Source organism: Myotis daubentonii, chromosome 7 (genome assembly GCF_963259705.1).
Source record: "Myotis daubentonii chromosome 7, mMyoDau2.1, whole genome shotgun sequence".
Classification (NCBI taxonomy): Eukaryota; Metazoa; Chordata; class Mammalia; order Chiroptera; family Vespertilionidae; genus Myotis; species Myotis daubentonii.
Window position 1 is genome coordinate 77561418 of NC_081846.1, and position 17522 is coordinate 77578939.

The 17522-nt window shown below is 42.7% G+C and overlaps 1 protein-coding gene across 1 annotated transcript in view; it reads left to right on the forward strand.

Annotated features, from left to right (window-relative positions):
- ZRANB3 (zinc finger RANBP2-type containing 3) overlaps positions 1–17522 on the forward strand; it is a 221098-nt gene that overhangs the window by 152422 nt on the left and 51154 nt on the right. The window contains exon 9 of the mRNA XM_059704593.1: positions 16640–16759. Within this exon, the coding sequence (XP_059560576.1) occupies positions 16640–16759 (120 nt within the window). The remainder of the gene's footprint in view (positions 1–16639; positions 16760–17522) is intronic.

A 17522-nucleotide genomic window follows, 5' to 3' on the forward strand; every position in this document is an offset into this window, starting at 1 on the left:
GGCGTCCTGTGTGCGACCCGACCCAGGGCGGTGCCCCAACTCCCGGATCGGCCCTGCCATGTGCGACCCAGGGCAGCGCCCCAATCCCCAGATCAGCCCTGCTGTGTGCGTGACCCGGGGAGGCGGGGCAGGCACCGAGGGATCGGGCCTGCCATCTGCCACCCGGGGAGCGGGCCTAAGCCAGCAGGTGGTTATCTCCCTAGGGGTCCCAGACTGTGATAGGGCACAAGTGGGGCTGAGGGACACCCTCCCACCCACCTCCCCCACCAGTGCACAAATTTTTGTGCACCGGGCCTCTAGTCTATATAATAAAAGCCTAAGCAATCGTTACAGCGGAACGACCAGTCGCTATGATGCACACGGACCACCAAGGGGCAGATGCTCAATGCAGGAGCTGCCCATGGTGATCAGTGCGCTCCCACAGGGGAAGCACTGCTCAGCCAGAAGCCGGGCTCATGGCTGGCAAGCGCAGCAGCGGTGGCAGGAGCCTTTCCCACCTCCGCGGCAGCACTAAGGAGCAGTGAGCAGGCAGGTGGTAAGGAGCGAGGGCTCCCGGACTTCAAGAGAGCACAGATTGGGCTGGGGGACCACCCACCTCCAGTGCACGAATTCCGTGCACCAGGCCTCTAGTTTAAAGATAAAAATCTAATGATAGTTTATCTAAATTTGAAAACCTTGACAAGAGTAAGAAGATTTTTGAAGAAAATAATGAGTATTCAAGTAAATGCATTTGTGTGAGTATATAGTTACTTACAAAATATGCTATTTGGAGACACATATCTTTATTATTTGTGGTATTTAATTATTTTAATCCTCACCCAAGGATATGTGTATTGATTTTAGAGAGAGAAGAAGAAAGGAAGATAAGAGAGAGAGAGAAACATTGAACTGTTGGCTCCTATACGCACCCTGACTGGGGATGGAACTTGCAACCTAGGTATGTGCCCTGACTGGGAATCGAACATGCAACCTTTTTATATATGGAACGATGCTCCAACCAACTGAACCACCCAGACAATGTTTGTGGTATTTAATTTTTAAAAGATTATCACTATATAATAAACAATGTGTAAAGTCTTTTTCTAGTCAGCTCTTCTGAGGAAGCAAATCCTTCCCACATCCATTTATATGACTATTTTAACACTGTTCATTAACTGTTATTAGAGAACAGTGAGCTAGAAAGAACCTCTGAGGGTCATCGATCCTCTTCCTTTGCTCCAGGCCAAGTTATGTCTGAAGCCTTCCCAACAAATGTGTCTCCCTCTATTCAGGTTCATAGAGCTCCAGGATAGGTTGCCTGCTCTGCTCTGATGTTCTCTTCTTTTTCTCGTGTCCTACAGTGTCTTCTAGGCAGACAGGAATACAGCGCCTCAAACTAGGTCATGTCAGCAAATTAGGTTATATGGATATGATCATTATTATTATATGCAGTGCTAAAGTCCTATACAATTATGGTACTGATGTATATCCTCCATGTGCTGTGAAAGCATTTATGCTGGTCTGTCTTTTGAGATTCAGAACTTGTACGTAGGATAGAGGCTATATAAGTTTTAAGTATGTTTATTATCTTCTTAGTTTATTATCTTCTTACTAGAGGCCCGGTGCACAAAAATTTGTGCACTGGCGGGGGGGGGGGGGTTCCTCAGCCCAGCTTGCCCCCTATCACATACTGGGAGCCCTCAGGGGATGTCCTACTCCCTGCTCCCTGTTCCCTTTGGGGAGCGGGCCTAAGCCACAGTCTGGCCTCCCTTTTTGGGAGGCGACCGGGCTGATCAGGGGAAGGCATCAGCCCCATCACCCCGCTGTTGCAGCCACTGCCAGTCACCGCAGCCACCAAGGTGTTTTCATCAACACGGACTCCAGTCCCTTTACCATGAAAAAATGACAACTTTCTTTAGGCCTTTTCAAGATGTGTCTTTCATAGGATATGACATTTCTTTCTTTCTTTCTTTTTTTATTCTCACCTGAGGATATGTTTCCATTGATTTTTAGAGAATGTGGAAGAGAAAGGGAAAGACAGAGAGAAACATCAAAGTGAGAGGAACACTTTGATTGGTTGCCTCCTGCATGAGCCCTGACCTGGGCCCAGGCCAGGGAGGAGCCTGCAACCTAGGTACATGCCCTTAGTCAGAATTGAACCCAGACCCAGCAGTGGGCAGACCAAGGCATTATCCACTGAGCAAAACCAGCTAGGACAAGATATGATATTTCTTAGCCCTCCAGCAGCGGACCTTCCTTTTTTTCTCCAGGAGTGTGGTAAAAAACTCTAAATCACCTATTTGGATTCTTTTTACCCAAGTTACTAAGAGTATTACCAGTGGCATACAGGGAGCTAAGCCAATGAGCAGTCAGAAAAGGTGTTTCCTCTGTAGTTCACACCAATTGCTGGCTTGGCTCCTGCCCAGGCCTAACGCCTCTGGCCGAGTCATTAACCCTGGGCAGGGGACCTCCAGCTCCCTCAATCATGGGCTCAGCCCCTGCTCCCCATGATCGCTGGCTCTGCCCCTGCTTCCCACCACCGCCAGCTCCCTCCCTGCTCCCCGCAATCGCTGGCTCTGCCCCTGCACAGGCCTAACACCTCTGGCCAAGGCATTAGGCCTGGGCAGGGGACCCCCAGCTCCAACCATCGCTGGCTCCACCCCTGCTTCCCGCCATCGCTGGCTCCGTTCCTGCCCAGGCCTAATGCCTCTGACTGAGGCGTCAGGCCTGGGCAGGGGACCTCTCAGCTCTGATTGCAGGCTCCGATAGCCAATAACTGCTGGGCACCTATGTATGCAAATTAACCGGCATCTTTGTTGGTGGTTAATTTGCATATCGTGCTGATTAGCCAATGGGAGGCGTAGCGAAGGTATGGTCAATTACCCTGTTTGTCTATTATTAGATAGGATTGAGATCTCTTTTTTAGATATCTCTTAATGATAAGAAGTTTAAGAATGATAATAAGCAGTAAATAATTATGATAAACACTAAAAGGAAATGAAAATAATCAGTGTTATTGGTAAAAAGTCTATTAGTGAAGGATCTCAGGTTATTAAAATTAATTTTCCTTCATATTACTATTCTTATTCCTTTTAATACTTACTGAGAATACAGTGTATACAAATGCACAGACTCTTTAGATTTAGGATCAGTGTAATACTCTCCTAGGGAAAAAAACAGATATATGTGGTAGTATGGCTTAGCCAATTTTTAGCTATTTTCTGGTACATTACAACAACATCTCATTTTTAGAGAAAACCATTTTAAGAGAAATATCAGTTATTTTTCTATGATTAAACCATCCCATAATTTAAATTTTTGTTATTTGGAGAATGGCAGCATTCCTTCGTGCCTTAAAAATTTTCCAGAAGGCAGACTGCTTTAGACACAGTTCCATTATGCACCAGGTGTGTTTCCTCTTTGCCGTGTCGCCTCAGCAGCTTAACGCAGGTAGAATGCTATTTATAATCTGCAGCGAGATGTAAGGAGGCCACCGGGATCGGCTCTGCCGCACAGGGCCTGGGATACTGTGAGACTGGAGCGCACCGCTTCCCGGGCCACTGCTGTTCAGGAAAGGGTCTCTGGCTCCGAACCAGGCACAGTCTGCCTCCTTCCTGTTCATTAGTAAGATGGTCGGTGATAATAAGTGCTAATAAAACAATAATGTTCTTATGTGAGAGGAGGAAAACAGATAGTGGAATGTGGAATGGAGGAAGGCTCTGTCAGACTGCAGTATCCCCTTAAGAAGGAAAGCAGTGTAAGGATTTTGAGGTGTGAGGAATGGTTAAGTTTGGAACCACAGGTAGAGGGATTTGCCTTAGAGAAGAAAAGAAAAATCTCTTGTTACAAAAGGGAAGGAAGTTATGATGAATAAAAGTAAGAAAAGGCAATGGAATTTTCAGATAATAAATTCTATTTTTCTCTGGACAGTGGGAAGTTTGAGAGCCATGGGGGGGAGGGGCAGAGGTTCTGATTTCATAGAAAGTGATAAAGGTTGAAGTTGTTTCTGCAATTTACTGGAGAATTATAGTAATATTAATATCTAACACTTTTACAATATTTACAATGTCCTAAGCTCTATTCCAAGTTCATATTATGTGCTAACTCATTTACTTCTCACCACCACTCTTTGGGGAATAGGTACTTTTTATCCCTTTTTATGGTTGGAGAAACTAAGACAGTTTAAGGGTGTTGCTCAAGAGTACATGCACTTAGCTACCATTCCCATAAGATAGCTGAATACATATAATATTTGTTAGTGACCGTGGGTTTAAAGTGGTGCCCATTTCCCTGTTAATGATTTTTCAGCATCCTTGCACAGGCATGGAGAAGATATAGAATTTTAAAACCTGCATGTTCTATGTGTTATACTTTTTAACACCCAATAAAGTTTATTCATGTATACTTTAGTAGTATAAAGTTGATTACCAATGGGTAGAGTTAGGAGAGAAATTGAGAATGTTTTAAAATTGAATTCAGTTTTAAAAGACTTAGATTCACTGTTGTGATTAGTGACTTTTATCACCAAACTACCACGAAATCAACTTTTATGAAAACAATTTTTTAGAAGTCCATATACTATTGGCTTTACAGTGGGGCCTTGACTTACGAGTGTCCCAACTAACGAGTTTTTTGAGATACCAGCTGTCTCTCCGCCGATTTTTTGCATTGAGTTGCTAGATTAATTTGAGTTAACGAGCTCCTTAACGAGCTCGGTCTCGGAACGAATTAAACTCGTAAGTCAAGGCCCCACTGTACTTTCTAACTTTCTCTAAATTTGAGTAAACCCAGCGGAGTATGCCATTAATGGGAATATCCTTGCTCACCTATTCTATATTAGGCAGAATGATTAGATAGAGTGATTGCTTTATTATATCTTGTTCCAAAAAGTTTTATGGGAAGGTTGAATATCCCAGGTTCTTCTGTAAAATCGTGTTGGTTAAGGTATTAAATTGGAGTTGTTCACTGTGCACTATTTTGTAGCCCTTCCGCTTCTCAGTGCGAAGTGGGCTGCTTGTTGAACTTGGTTAATGTCAAAAGATTAGATATATTCGAAGTGTTAGATTCCTATTTATAGATATAGTCATGAACCTGCCTAAAGGTAAAATAACATTCACAATGGTTCACCCAAACACCTTTGGAAGTGAAACTATTGTTTTCTATGAGAAAATGTGGGCATGTGAAAATTTCCAAAGCACCAGTCTTTCCCTGAAGGCTGTCTTCTGCCAGATTTAAAAATATTTTTTCAGGTTGATGAAATGGTTTCTAAGTTAAGAACCATGAACAGCCGTGGTCGAGTGGCTCAATTGGTTGGAGTGTCGTCCTGCACACCAAAAAGTTGGAGTTTGATTCCCGGTCAGGGCACATGCCTAGGTTTCGGTTTCTATCCTCTGTGGGGCATGTAGGGGAGAAAACTGATCAGTGTTTCTTTCTCTCTCTCTCTCTCTCTCTCTCTCTCTCTCTCTCTCAAATCAGTAAAAACATATCTTCAGGTGAGGATTAAAAAAAGAACCATTGATGGATGCACAATTCGGTGAAAGCCAAATTGAATCATACACTTTAAATGGGTGAATTATGCCTTGTGAATTATATTCAATAAAGCTGTTTTTTGTGGGGTTTTTTAGAATCCAGGCTTTTCTGTCTTTGTCCTTTGGTTGACCCAGTTTACCACTTGTCCTCGGTGGCTTCCATCATAACCCCAAGATGACTGCTCATTTCCTGTGCCGGGCTCAGGCCACAATGTCTAAAGCAATGAAAAGCTTTCCCCATAGTCCCTTTGTCAGTGAGGGTTTTTTTGAAGCCTGCAGCACACTTTCTACATTTCTTATTGTCAGAATCACTTGCAGGGGCAATGAAAGTGCTAGGCTTGCTTAGACCAGTCACAATTCACCTCTTATTGACTGAGAAGAACTTGAAGAGCTTTTCTGAAAGTATGTGGCCAGAAGTATCTAAACAAAACTTCCATTTGGTCTGGGGTCTGAGGACTTCAGAACTTAGAGGAGCTTCTTTTAGACTCATACTCCCTTAGCTAGAATTTATAGCAGTTAAAGAAAAAATTATTCTGACATTTGTTAAAATGGTAAGAAAGACTTTATTCAGGATCATTGCAATGGGAGTGAACTCTGTTGAAATTGAGGAGAGAGCTTGCTCAACTCTAAATACAAGGACAGGTGGGGATTGGTAGCCAACTAGCAGGATAAGGGGGTTGGTGGATGGAGACATCCACCTAAGAGGAGACATCCAGCACAGGGGGATTCTTGCTAAACTGACCTAATAGCATTCTTGCTAAAGAAAGGTCAAGAACTTAGACATCAAAAGTAGGCAATAAAAACTTGATCAGATATCAAGAGTTGATCAGTTATCAAAAGTGGGGGTTCTCGCCCTAACTGGTTTGGCTCAGTGGATAGAGCATCGGCCTGCGGACTGAAGGTCCCAGGTTCGATTCCGGTCAAGGGCATGTACCTTGGTTGTGGGCACATGCCCAGTAGGGGGTGTGAAGGAGGCAGTTGATCCATGTTTCTCTCTCATTGATGTTTCTAACTTTCTATCCCTCTCCCTTCCTCTCTGTAAAAAATCAATAAAATATATTTTTTAAAAAGTGGAGGTTCTCAATAACTGACTTAGCAAAATTTTTGGTAAGAATGGACTATGCGGGCCTGGCAAGGACTGGCCAGATTCAAGGCCAAGGGTAAGGCCTAGTCAAGAAGACTAAAGTTTGGTCAAGGAGAGAATTTTTGTCATAGCTCAGGTTTGATGTCTTTTTCATTTTTTCTTTCTCCTTCTTGTTATTTGATTAAAAACTGACTATTTAAAAAAAGTAAGTAATTTTCAATGGGTCTTTAATGTAATCTTTACATTCTCTTACTTCAGAAAGCATGATGCGCACCTAGTCACTGAGAAAAAAATGTAAGAAACAAATTTTACAACATATTCTCTTCATTTCTACATTTCTTTAAATGAGATGTAGTGGGTAGTCTTAATTATTTAAATGAGATTTTTGACTAACAAACACATTACTAACAGGCCAGGTTCAATAAAATAAAATAGAATAGTCAGTACATGCATTTTCTGTTACCTCTATAAAATATGAACCAGCATTAGCTGTCATTAATAGAACCTGCCGTCCCATTTAATGTGCACTTAAGATAGTTTGAAAGCAAGTTTCTGCTCAGATGACTTAAAACATGACAATGAAGTGATAGTTTTAATCTGAATAAAATCAGGCCCTAGCTGGTTTGGTTCAGTGGATAGAGCATCAGCCTGTGGACTGAAGGGTCCTGGGTTCGATTCCTGTCAAGGGCACATATCTCGATTGCAGGCTCCCAGGCCTGGTCGGGGGCATGTGGGAGGCAACAAATCGATGTGTCTCTCTCACATAGGTGTTTCTGTCTCTCCCTCTCCCTTCCACTCTAAAAGTCAATGGAAAAAATATCCTCGGGTGAGGATAAAAAAAAAAAAAAGAATAAAATCAGAATAGTTAAAATGCATGTATGGTATGTTTTAGGATGCAAATCTATGTAATCCCAACCTATGACCCTAAAATAATCCTAAAGTATGTTTGTACATAGTTATTTTGGTTCTCCAAATGCATTTTCTCCTAGGAAGCAATATCACAAAGATGATTAAGTTACTAAATTTAGTCTCAAGAGACTGTTTAGCCCATAATATGATTGAACTTTATAAAATTAATAGTAACCATAAATTATTCTGAACCAGTGATTGGAAGGAGTCAGGAGTAGGGGGCTTGCGCTTTGGCATCAGCAGTTTCTGGTTGAAATGGCTTTCTTATGAAGAGGCACGGAATGCGTCTGATGCTGGGGTACAGTGATTAGTCTGCAGTGGATGGGAAATGAATGTACCTTAAAAAGACTCCAACTTGCCATGTACTTTTTGAAAGGCTTATCATGGTAAATATAGCTCTTTAGGCAAACATGAAGTTTATTAAAGTGGTTCAGTTACCATGGCAACATATCTGGAATTTATAGCTCCTTATTTTGAGAGGGCTTCATTTCCACTTTCTGAGGCACTGAAACCCAAGGCTGTTCTTAACAGCTTCCAGTCTCATTGTGTGATGAATAACTATTGTTTGGGAAATTTAGACATACAAAAATGGGCTTTCAAATCAGCTTTCAATAGGTATTTTTCAATTTTGAAATGCCCCTGTTTTAATTTTTTTTTTACTACTACCAAAGCCACATAGGGTCATAGTTGAATGGGGAGAAATAGCCATTTCAAAATATAACAGTTCCCTAACCTTATTCCCCAAAGGCAACCGCTTCCTTTTCTTGTAGCTGATCTTTTTAGTATTTATCTCAAATCCCTCAGCTACATGTTTATCTTGCTTCTTGGTTTGTATTACTGTTTGTTTATAATTTTAGCTGTCACCATTTGGCTTCCCAATGGGGAAGATAAAATTTTAGCTCCTTCACCCCTCTTCCCTCCCACACACCTACGTCTTTTCTGAATTCCCCTTCTCCCAACAAAGAGACAGGTAGGTAGGTGGGTACATGGATGGATGGATGCATGGATGCATGGATGGATGGATATAGTTATACTTTATTAATTTTATAGTAACTGATACTGATTTTGGCTTGATCAGTATTCACCATGTATATTATTAGAACCATGTTTATAATATTTACAGGAGAACTGTGCAATATACTATGGGTATGTTTTCTTCTATATATCATTTTTAATAGTTTATCTTCAGACTTTTCCCTGGTGGTTTAATTTTCTCTCAATATTTTTTTTAATTGAATCTTTATTGTTCAGATGATTACATTTGTTCCTCTTTTTTTTCCCCCCATCCTCCCAGCTCCCACCCCACCCTCCGCCCTCACTCCCCACCCACTGTCCTCATCCATAGGTGCACGATTATTGTCCAGTCTCTTTTCGCATCTCCCACACCCCTTTCCCCCCCAAGAATAGTCAGTCCATTCCCTTTCTATGTCCCTGATTCTATTATGATCACCAGATTATTTATTCACTTGATTCTTAGATTCACTTGTTGATAGATGCATATTTGTTGTTCATAATTTGTATCTTTACCTTTTTCTTCCTCTTCTTAAAGGATACCATTCAGCATTTCATATAGTGCTGGTTTGGTGGTGATGAACTCCTTTAGCTTTTCCTTATCTGTGAAGCTCTTTATCTGACCTTCAATTCTGAATGATAGCTTTGCTGGATAAAGTAATCTTGGTTGTAGGTTCTTGCTATTCATCACTTTGAATATTTCTTGCCATTCTCTTCTGGCCTGCCAAGTTTCTGTTGAGAAATCAGCTGACAGTCGTATGGGTATTCCCTTGTAGGTAACTGGGTTTCTTTCTCTTGCTGCTTTTAAGATTCTCTCTTTGTCTTTTGCTCTTGGCATTTTTTTTTAAATTAAATCTTTATTGTTCAGATTATTACATTTGTTCCTCTTTTTCCCCCCCCCATAACTCCCCTCCTCCCAGTTCCCGCCCCACCCTCCGCCCTCACTCCCCACCCACTGTCCTCATCCATAGGTGCACGATTTTTGTCCAGTCTCTTCCCACATCTCCCACACCCCTTTCCCCCCCAAGAATAGTCAGTCCATTCCCTTTCTATGTCCCTGGTTCTATTATAATCAACAGTTCATTCTGTTCATCAGATTATGTATTCACTTGATTCTTAGATTCACTTGTTGATAGATGCATATTTGTTGTTCATAATTTGTATCTTTACCTTTTTCTTCCTCTTCCTCTTCTTAAAGGATACCTTTCAGCATTTCATATAATCCTGGTTTGGTGGTGATGAACTCCTTTAGCTTTTCCTTATCTGTGAAGCTCTTTATCTGACCTTCAATTCTGAATGATAGCTTTGCTGGATAAAGTAATCTTGGTTGTAGGTTCTTGGTATTCATCACTTTGAATATTTCTTGCCACTCCCTTCTGGCCTGCAAAGTTTCTGTTGAGAAATCAGCTGACAGTCGTATGGGTATTCCCTTGTAGGTAACTGAGTTTCTTTCTCTTGCTGTTTTTAAGATTCTCTCTTTATCTTTTGCTCTTGGCATTTTAATTATGATGTGTCTTGGTGTGGTCCTCTTTGGATTCCTTTTGTTTGGGGTTCTCCGCGCTTCTTGGACCTGTAAGTCCATTTCTTTCACCAGGTGGGGGAAGTTTTCTGTCATTATTTCTTCAAATAGGTTTTCAATATCTTGCTCTCTCTCATCTTCTGGCACCCCTATAATTCTGATGTTGGTACGCTTGAAGCTGTCCCAGAGGCTCCTTACACTATCCTCGCATTTTTGGATTCTTTTTTCATTTTGCTTTTCCGGTTGGATGTTTTTTGCTTCCTCACATTTCAAATCATTGACTTGATTCTTGCGCTCCTCTGGTCTGCTGTCGGGCGTCTGTATAATATTCGTTATTTCAGTCCGTGTATGCTTAATTTCTCGTTGGTTCCCCAATATAAGATCGAGGGTCTTATTAGTTTTCGTGTAGATCTCATTAAGTTTATCGGCAGCTTCTAAACAGTTCTTGAGAGACCTTAAAAGTGTGGTTCTGAACTCTATATCTTCCATTGACAATTTTGTCATGTTTCTTTGTCTCCGCATTTTGTTATGCTTCCTTGGTGCACCCCCTAGTGGTCTTTGTTCGCAGTCTTATAGTTAAATCTTGATTGTTGTAGCTAATTCCAGGGAGGGTTTGACCTCCAAGCCAAGTGGCTATTAGAATCAGCTGTGTCAGCAGTGAGAGAACTTCTGTCCTCTAGGGAGGTGCTAATCTAGCCTTTGCCTGAGGCTATCCGGCAAATGCCTTTTTGCAGGGCTTGGGCGGGGTAGGGTGGGTCGCACAGGATCAGCAGGGTGGGCCAGAGAGAGCAGTTATGGCGGCTCTCAGTCCTGTCCCCAGGGGCTCTGCCTCTCTGAGTCCCAGCACCCGCTGCAAAGCTGGGAGAGAAAGCTGCACTCGCTCTGACCGAAGCCAGACAGTCCCGCTTCTCCCGTTTGAGTCTGGGTCCCTAAAGACTCACCCGGATCTGGAGCTCAGAGTCTGCGACTCCCTCCCGATTGAAAACAACAACCGCGCCCTCCGCCGCCAGCCCGCTCCGCGCACTCCGCACCTCAGAATTTGACTTCAGCACTGCGCCTCCTCTGAGTGTCCGTGTGCGTTTCTCTTTCCTCCTAGTTGTAGGACTTCCACTCAGCCAGCGTTCCTGTGGTTCTGGGTGATGTCCCTTCCGTTTTTTGGTTTCACTTTTGAAGTAGTTGTTCAAAGCAGCAAACTCCGGCGTTAACCTATGCCGCCATCTTGGTTCTCCCTGCTCTTGGCATTTTAATTATGATGTGTCTTGGTGTGGTCCTCTTTGGATTCCTTTTGTTTGGGATTCTCTGCGCTTCCTGGACCTGTAGGTCTATTTCTTTCACCAGGTGGGGGAAGTTTTCTGTCATTATTTCTTCAAATAGGTTTTCAATATCTTGCTCTCTCTCATCTTCTGGCACCCCTATAATTCTGATGTTGGTGCACTTGAAGCTGTCCTAGAGGCTCCTTACACTATCTTCGTATTTTCGGATTCTTTTTTCATTTTGCTTTTCTGGTTGGGTGTTTTTTGCTTCTTTGCATTTCGAATCTTTGACTTGATTCTTGCACTCCTCTGGTCTGCTGTTGGGTGTCTGTATAATATTCTTTATTTCAGTCAGTGTATGCTTAATTTCTAGTTGGTTCTTTATCACAACATCGAGGGTCTCATTAGATTTCTTGAGGATCTCACTACATTTATCGGAGGCTTCTAGACAGTTCTTGAGAGACCTTAGAAGTGTGGTTCTGAACTCAATATCCTCCATTGACGGTTTTGTCCTGTTTCTTTGTCTCCGCATTTTTTATGCTTTCTTGGTACACCCCCAAGTGGTCTTTGTGCGCAGTCTTGTTGCCTTTAAGCCTTGATTGATGTCGGCAATACCGGGGGTGATTTGACCTCCGGGCTAACTGGCTATGAGAGTCAGCTGTGTCTGCAGTGGGAGAGCTTCTGTGCTGGATCTCTAGGGCAGTGATCTGTCAATATTTTTGAAAAATATATTTTTATTGATTTTAGAGAAAGAGGAAGGGAGAGGAAGAAAGAGAGAGAGAAACATCAATGTGAAAGAGAAACATGGATTGGCTGCCTCCTGCACCCCATAACTGGGGACTGAGCATGAAACCCAGGCATGTGTCATGGCGGGGAATTGAACCAGTGACCCTTCAGTGCATGGGACAACACCCAACCAACTGAGCCACACTGGCCAGGGCTCCTCTCAATATCTTTAAACATTAGCATTCTATTAGTTTTAATCTATGTAAAAAAAATTGCCCTGTAGCCTTTGGTTCACTCCAGTCGGGACAGTTGCTCATCCAATCTGCTGCAGAGCTCTCATCCTGGGGATTTTCTCTATTTATTCCTGTGCTGAATTACCTCTTTATTTGATACTTAGGGGCCCAGTGCATGAATTCATGCACCTTAAAAGGAACTGTGGGTCATGAGGCTGCGGTGGGCACAGGGGCGGGTCTCGGCCCATCCTCTGTGCTGGCCAGCGCCATCAGCAGGTGCGAGCGGTAGCTGCTGCCCCAATCACCCCTCAGGAGCCGGAGGGGTGGAGAAGCCCTGAGGAGTGATCGGGGCCCGCAGCTGCCACTCGCACCCACTGACAGCACTGAGTGATCAGGGCCAGCACCAGGCGCCAGCAGCAGGTTTGAGCGCCAGGCGGGACTGCGGCATGCGGGAGCAACGAATTTTCAGTAACCACCAGAGGCTCGCCCCGATGGCAGCATCCAGCGCCCCGCCTTGGTCTGGTGCCCCTACTCACCTGCTCTACCATCCCACTGCTGCTGACGCCGGCCATGTTCTGCGAGTGACCCCTGGTGGTCAGCACACATCATAGCGACCAGTTGTTCAGTTGTTCCACCATTATTTCTATTTGCATATTAGCCTTTTATTATATAGGACTAGAGGCCTGGTTCACAAAAATTGGTGCACTCGGGGGGAAAAGGGGGTCCCTCAGCCCGGCCTGTGCCCTCTCCCAGTCTGGGACCCATCGGGAGATAACGACCTGTTGGCTTAGGCCTGCTCCCGGGTGGCAGAGGGCAGGCCCAATCCCTAGGTGCAGTCCCTGGTCGGTCTCAGAGCAGGGCCGATTGGGGAATTGGGGTGCCGCCCCCTGTTATGAACAGATCAGGGCGGATTGGGAGGTTGTGATGCCACCCTCAGTCACGCTCAGGGTAGGGCCAATTGGGGGGTTGGGGCACCGCCCCCTGTCACACTCAAGGCAGGATCGATGGGGAGGTTGCGGCGCCACCCCCTGTCATGCACAGAGCAGGGCCCGGGGGGTGGAGGGGGTTGGGGCGCCACACCCTGTTACACACAGAGCCGCAGGGCGATCAGGAGGTTGGGGAGCTCCCCCCTATCAGGTACAGAGCAGGGCTCATCAGGGGGTTGGGGTGCCTTCCCCTGTCAGGAACAGAGCAGGGCGGATAGGGAGGTTGTGGCCCCGCCCCCTGTCACACACAGAGCCGCAGGGCGATCAGGGGGTTTTGTCGCTGCCCCCTGTCACACTAATCCCGGTGCCGGGAGGCCTCTTGGCTCCGCTGATCCCGGTGCTGGGAGGCATATTACCCTTTTACTATATAGGATAGAGGCCTGGTGCATGGGTGGGGCTGGCTGGTTTGCCCTGAAGGGTGTCCTGGATCAGGGTAGGGGTCCCCACTGGGGTGCCTGGCCAGCCTGGGTGATGGGATGATGGCTGTTTGCAGCTGGTCACACACCCTTCAGGGTAGGGGTCCCCACTGGGGTGCCTGGCCAGTCTGGGTGAGGGGCTGAGGGCTGTTTTCAGCCTGGGACTGAAGCTCCCAACTGCTCCTTTTTTTCTTTTTCTTTTTTTATTCTGGGCCAGCTTTAGCTCTGAGGCTCCAGCTCTTAGGCCTCCGCTCCTGAAAGCAGGTATCTGGTTTGTTTAGGTTCTATAATTGAAACTCTGTATCAACTCCAGGTCTGAGATCCCGGCCAGCTGAAAGCTGGTTTCTGGGGTTTTGTTTAGCTTCTATTTTTGTAACTTTGTTTCAAACTGCCAGCTCAGAGGCCTGCAGCGGCAGGCGGGGAACGTTGGAGTCCTCCATCACTGAAGCAAGCAAGCCTCATGTTAGTTTCAAGCTGCCTGGCTGCTGGCTGCCATCTTGGCTGGCAGTTAATTTGCATATCTCGCTGATTAGCCAATGGGAAGGGTAGCGGTCGTACGCCAAGTACCATGTTTCTCTTTTATTAGATAGGATTATTTTCTTCATTTGCTCCCTTATTTTGCTGGACCACATTCTTCAGTAGCCTTCTAAAAAAGTGTATATTAGAGGTAAATTATTTTAATCCCTGCATATTTGAAAATGCTTTTATTCTGTTTTTATATCTGATTTTTAATTTGGCTAGATATAAATTCTTAATTGGAAATCATTTTCTCTTAGAAATTTTAGTATTGATATTCAAGTATCCAATGAAGTTCAAAATTTTTATTCTATTTTGATTTTGTGAAATCTTTTCCTCTCCTTTCTGGAAGCTCATAGAATCGTTTCTTTGTCCCCAGTATTATAAAGTTTCATGATGGACATTGCTCTGGGTCCATTTTCATCCATTGTGCAGAATCTTCTTAGGCCTTTGCCATGTTCCATTTTGGAAACTTAAGTCCTTAAGTTCTGTAAAACATTTTTATTTCTTTGATTATTTTCTTTCCTCTGTTTTCTCTGCATTGTTTTCTAGAACTTTTTATTCATATATTGCCCTGATGGCCTGGTCATCTAATTTTCTTATATTTTAGATATTTTAAATAATTTTTCTGGAAGACTTTCTTATTTTAATAACCAGTGAATTTTTTATTTCTATTATTATAGTTTTTACCAAGAATACTTCCCTTCCTCTTCATTACTTTTTTTTTTTTGTAGCATGCTATTCTTGTTTTATAATTGTAATCCCTTCTAATTTTCTTCTCTTTGTACAGTTGATCTGTTCATATAGGTTGCTTTCTACAAATGCCTGCTGATCCTTGGTTCTTTGCTTTTATTTACAAGTAAGACACTAAATGATGGCTGGAAACTCTATTTGTGGATATGGCTTGTAAACTATGGATTAAAATAAAAGATGATCTGACTGGGATGTTGTGCTGAGGAACCCCCAATATCAATATCTTTAGTCTTTTCTCTTTGGTTAGTCAGATTCCTCAGAAAAGAATCATTTTATATGATTCTGTTCTCTGCCTAGAGAGTATAGGCCTGTGAGGGGTAAGAAGATTGAGAGAGAAGAGCAGATCTCAGCATCTATTATGTAACTTTCATTTATTCCCCAGGATTTTTATTGGATAGCCTACCATCGATGTGGAATTCCTCCATCCAGATACCTTGCTTTACCTACTCTAGAAAATAAATCTCTAGTTTTCTGCCAGGATGGGATAGGAAGTCACTATTGTATGGAATGGTAGAGACAGCATATGGATGAGTGTTGCGCATAATCAACTACTAAACATTCTTTCAACCAATCTTCCTGTTTTAGACACATCCCCTTCCTCCTTCCAGAGGTGTCATTTCCCGAACTTTTTAAGATTACAATATTGCAAGCCAGGTGCTTCTCTTCTGGGTTTTTCATACTGACAGTTTAGGAACTGTTGTTAGGTGCTGATCAGTTACCAGGCATCTGTCTACTTTTTAGCTTCCAAAGTTTTATTGCTATTGATCCCTCTCCAATGCTTTCTCCCTATATACTTTGCTATTATTTAAATATAGCTCTGAGAGGGATGGAGATTAAATGTGTTCTGCCTACTGTTTTTTCCCAAAATGTAAAAGTAACTAGTTTTTAGCAGTTAAGAGGCTATATTTGTGTTTTAGATTTAATTCATGCTATCCACTTTAAATTTAAGTCTTATTTGATTCATCTCAGATTGATTTCTTACTTTTAATAGGTAATTTGGCCTCCCGTTAACTAAGAAAAGCCTATTCAATTTGCACTTTTTAAAATTTTTTCCTTTTCTACCCAACAATTTCTTTCTATCTCCCTGCTCTCTCAGACCTCCCTTCTATACTCTTAATCTCATTACTCCAGCCTCTTCTGTGACCTTCTCCATCCTGAAGACAAACTGAAGCCTCTCGTTTTCCATTTCTCCCTATAGTGCCCTATTTGTAAATCTACTTAACTTTTTAGCTTAAACAATGAATAAACCAACTTTTCTTAAGCGTTAAGCTTCAGTCCCAGCTTTCTCATTCTTTTCTAGTCTTCCCTTTTTTTAAAAAAAATAATGCTATTCATCTAATTTTTTACCTTTCATTTTCTTCTTAACTCTATTCCACTTAGACTTCTATATGAACTTTTTTGAAATTACCTTCAGAAAAAAACCACCAACCTCTTCTTGGCCAGAGTCTACTTTCCACCTAAACTCTTTTGTCATCTTTTTCTTCCTCCTAATTTCTATATTCTTGTTTTCTCAACAAGAATATATTCTTTTTCCTCTTTTGTCCCTTTTCTCCCACTCAATATTATATGTGAGCTTCTATTTCCTTAGGCTACTTAGAACACAAAGCAGTTAGAAATTCATAGAAATGTATCAATGTTTGAATTTTTCTTGATTTATTGGAAGAAAGTAAAATGACTTTTAATAAACATTTTTATGATGTTAATAAGGTTTAACTTTAATATTTAGGCAGGTGCTGTAAAGGATTATATTAAGATGATGCTTCAGAACGATTCGCTTAAATTTCTGGTTTTCGCTCACCACTTACTCATGCTCCAGGCTTGCACAGAAGCAGTCATAGAAAACAAGGTATGTTACCATTTGTCTATAAAGTACTTTCAGGATGCCATCAGTTGTCTTATAATTGAGTTGTGTTTTTTTGCCTGTTTCACATGATGGTATATAAATTAATATTAGATATTTTTCTTAAAAATTATCCTGATATTGTATTACTATTGTGTTGATGGTATCCTATTAAAGTTTGCCTTTTATACCAGTCTCATAATTTTCCACCAATCAAATGATCTGAATTGATTAAAGTATGTTGCTTTAATAGTCTATGTTCTGAATTTAGTTTTTGTTCATGGATGTACCGTTTGAGAGTGGTATAGTAGGCAGTTAAAAGTTAAATTTTTTATTTACCCGAAAGGCACTCCTGGAATGGGGGAGATGTTGAAGGGACAGGAAGGATGAATTCCATTGATTTTTGTGCCCAGCTGTAGTCAGACCTTTCAAACTCCAGGCAGCATGCTCTATAGGATATGATTACGAAGACTTACTGGTAGTGTAAGTGAATCTATAGCTTAGGGCGAGGCGGTCCACCGGGTAAGCTCCAGCAAGCCTGCTGGCCTTCCTGCAGGGTTCTTAGGCCCACCGTGTGCCCTGGCTGTCTGTCAGTGACAGCATCTCCCATTTTCCCTTCCAAAGTTGAAACCTGCCATCCCTTTCTGTGCGAGGGCTTCTAGCGATGCTCAGAAGCAGCCAGATAAAACCTCCTGACAAACTGCGAGCTCGATAGACGCCTAGCAGCAGAACTTCTTGCCTGTGTAGGTGGATTTTTTTAAATGGAGGA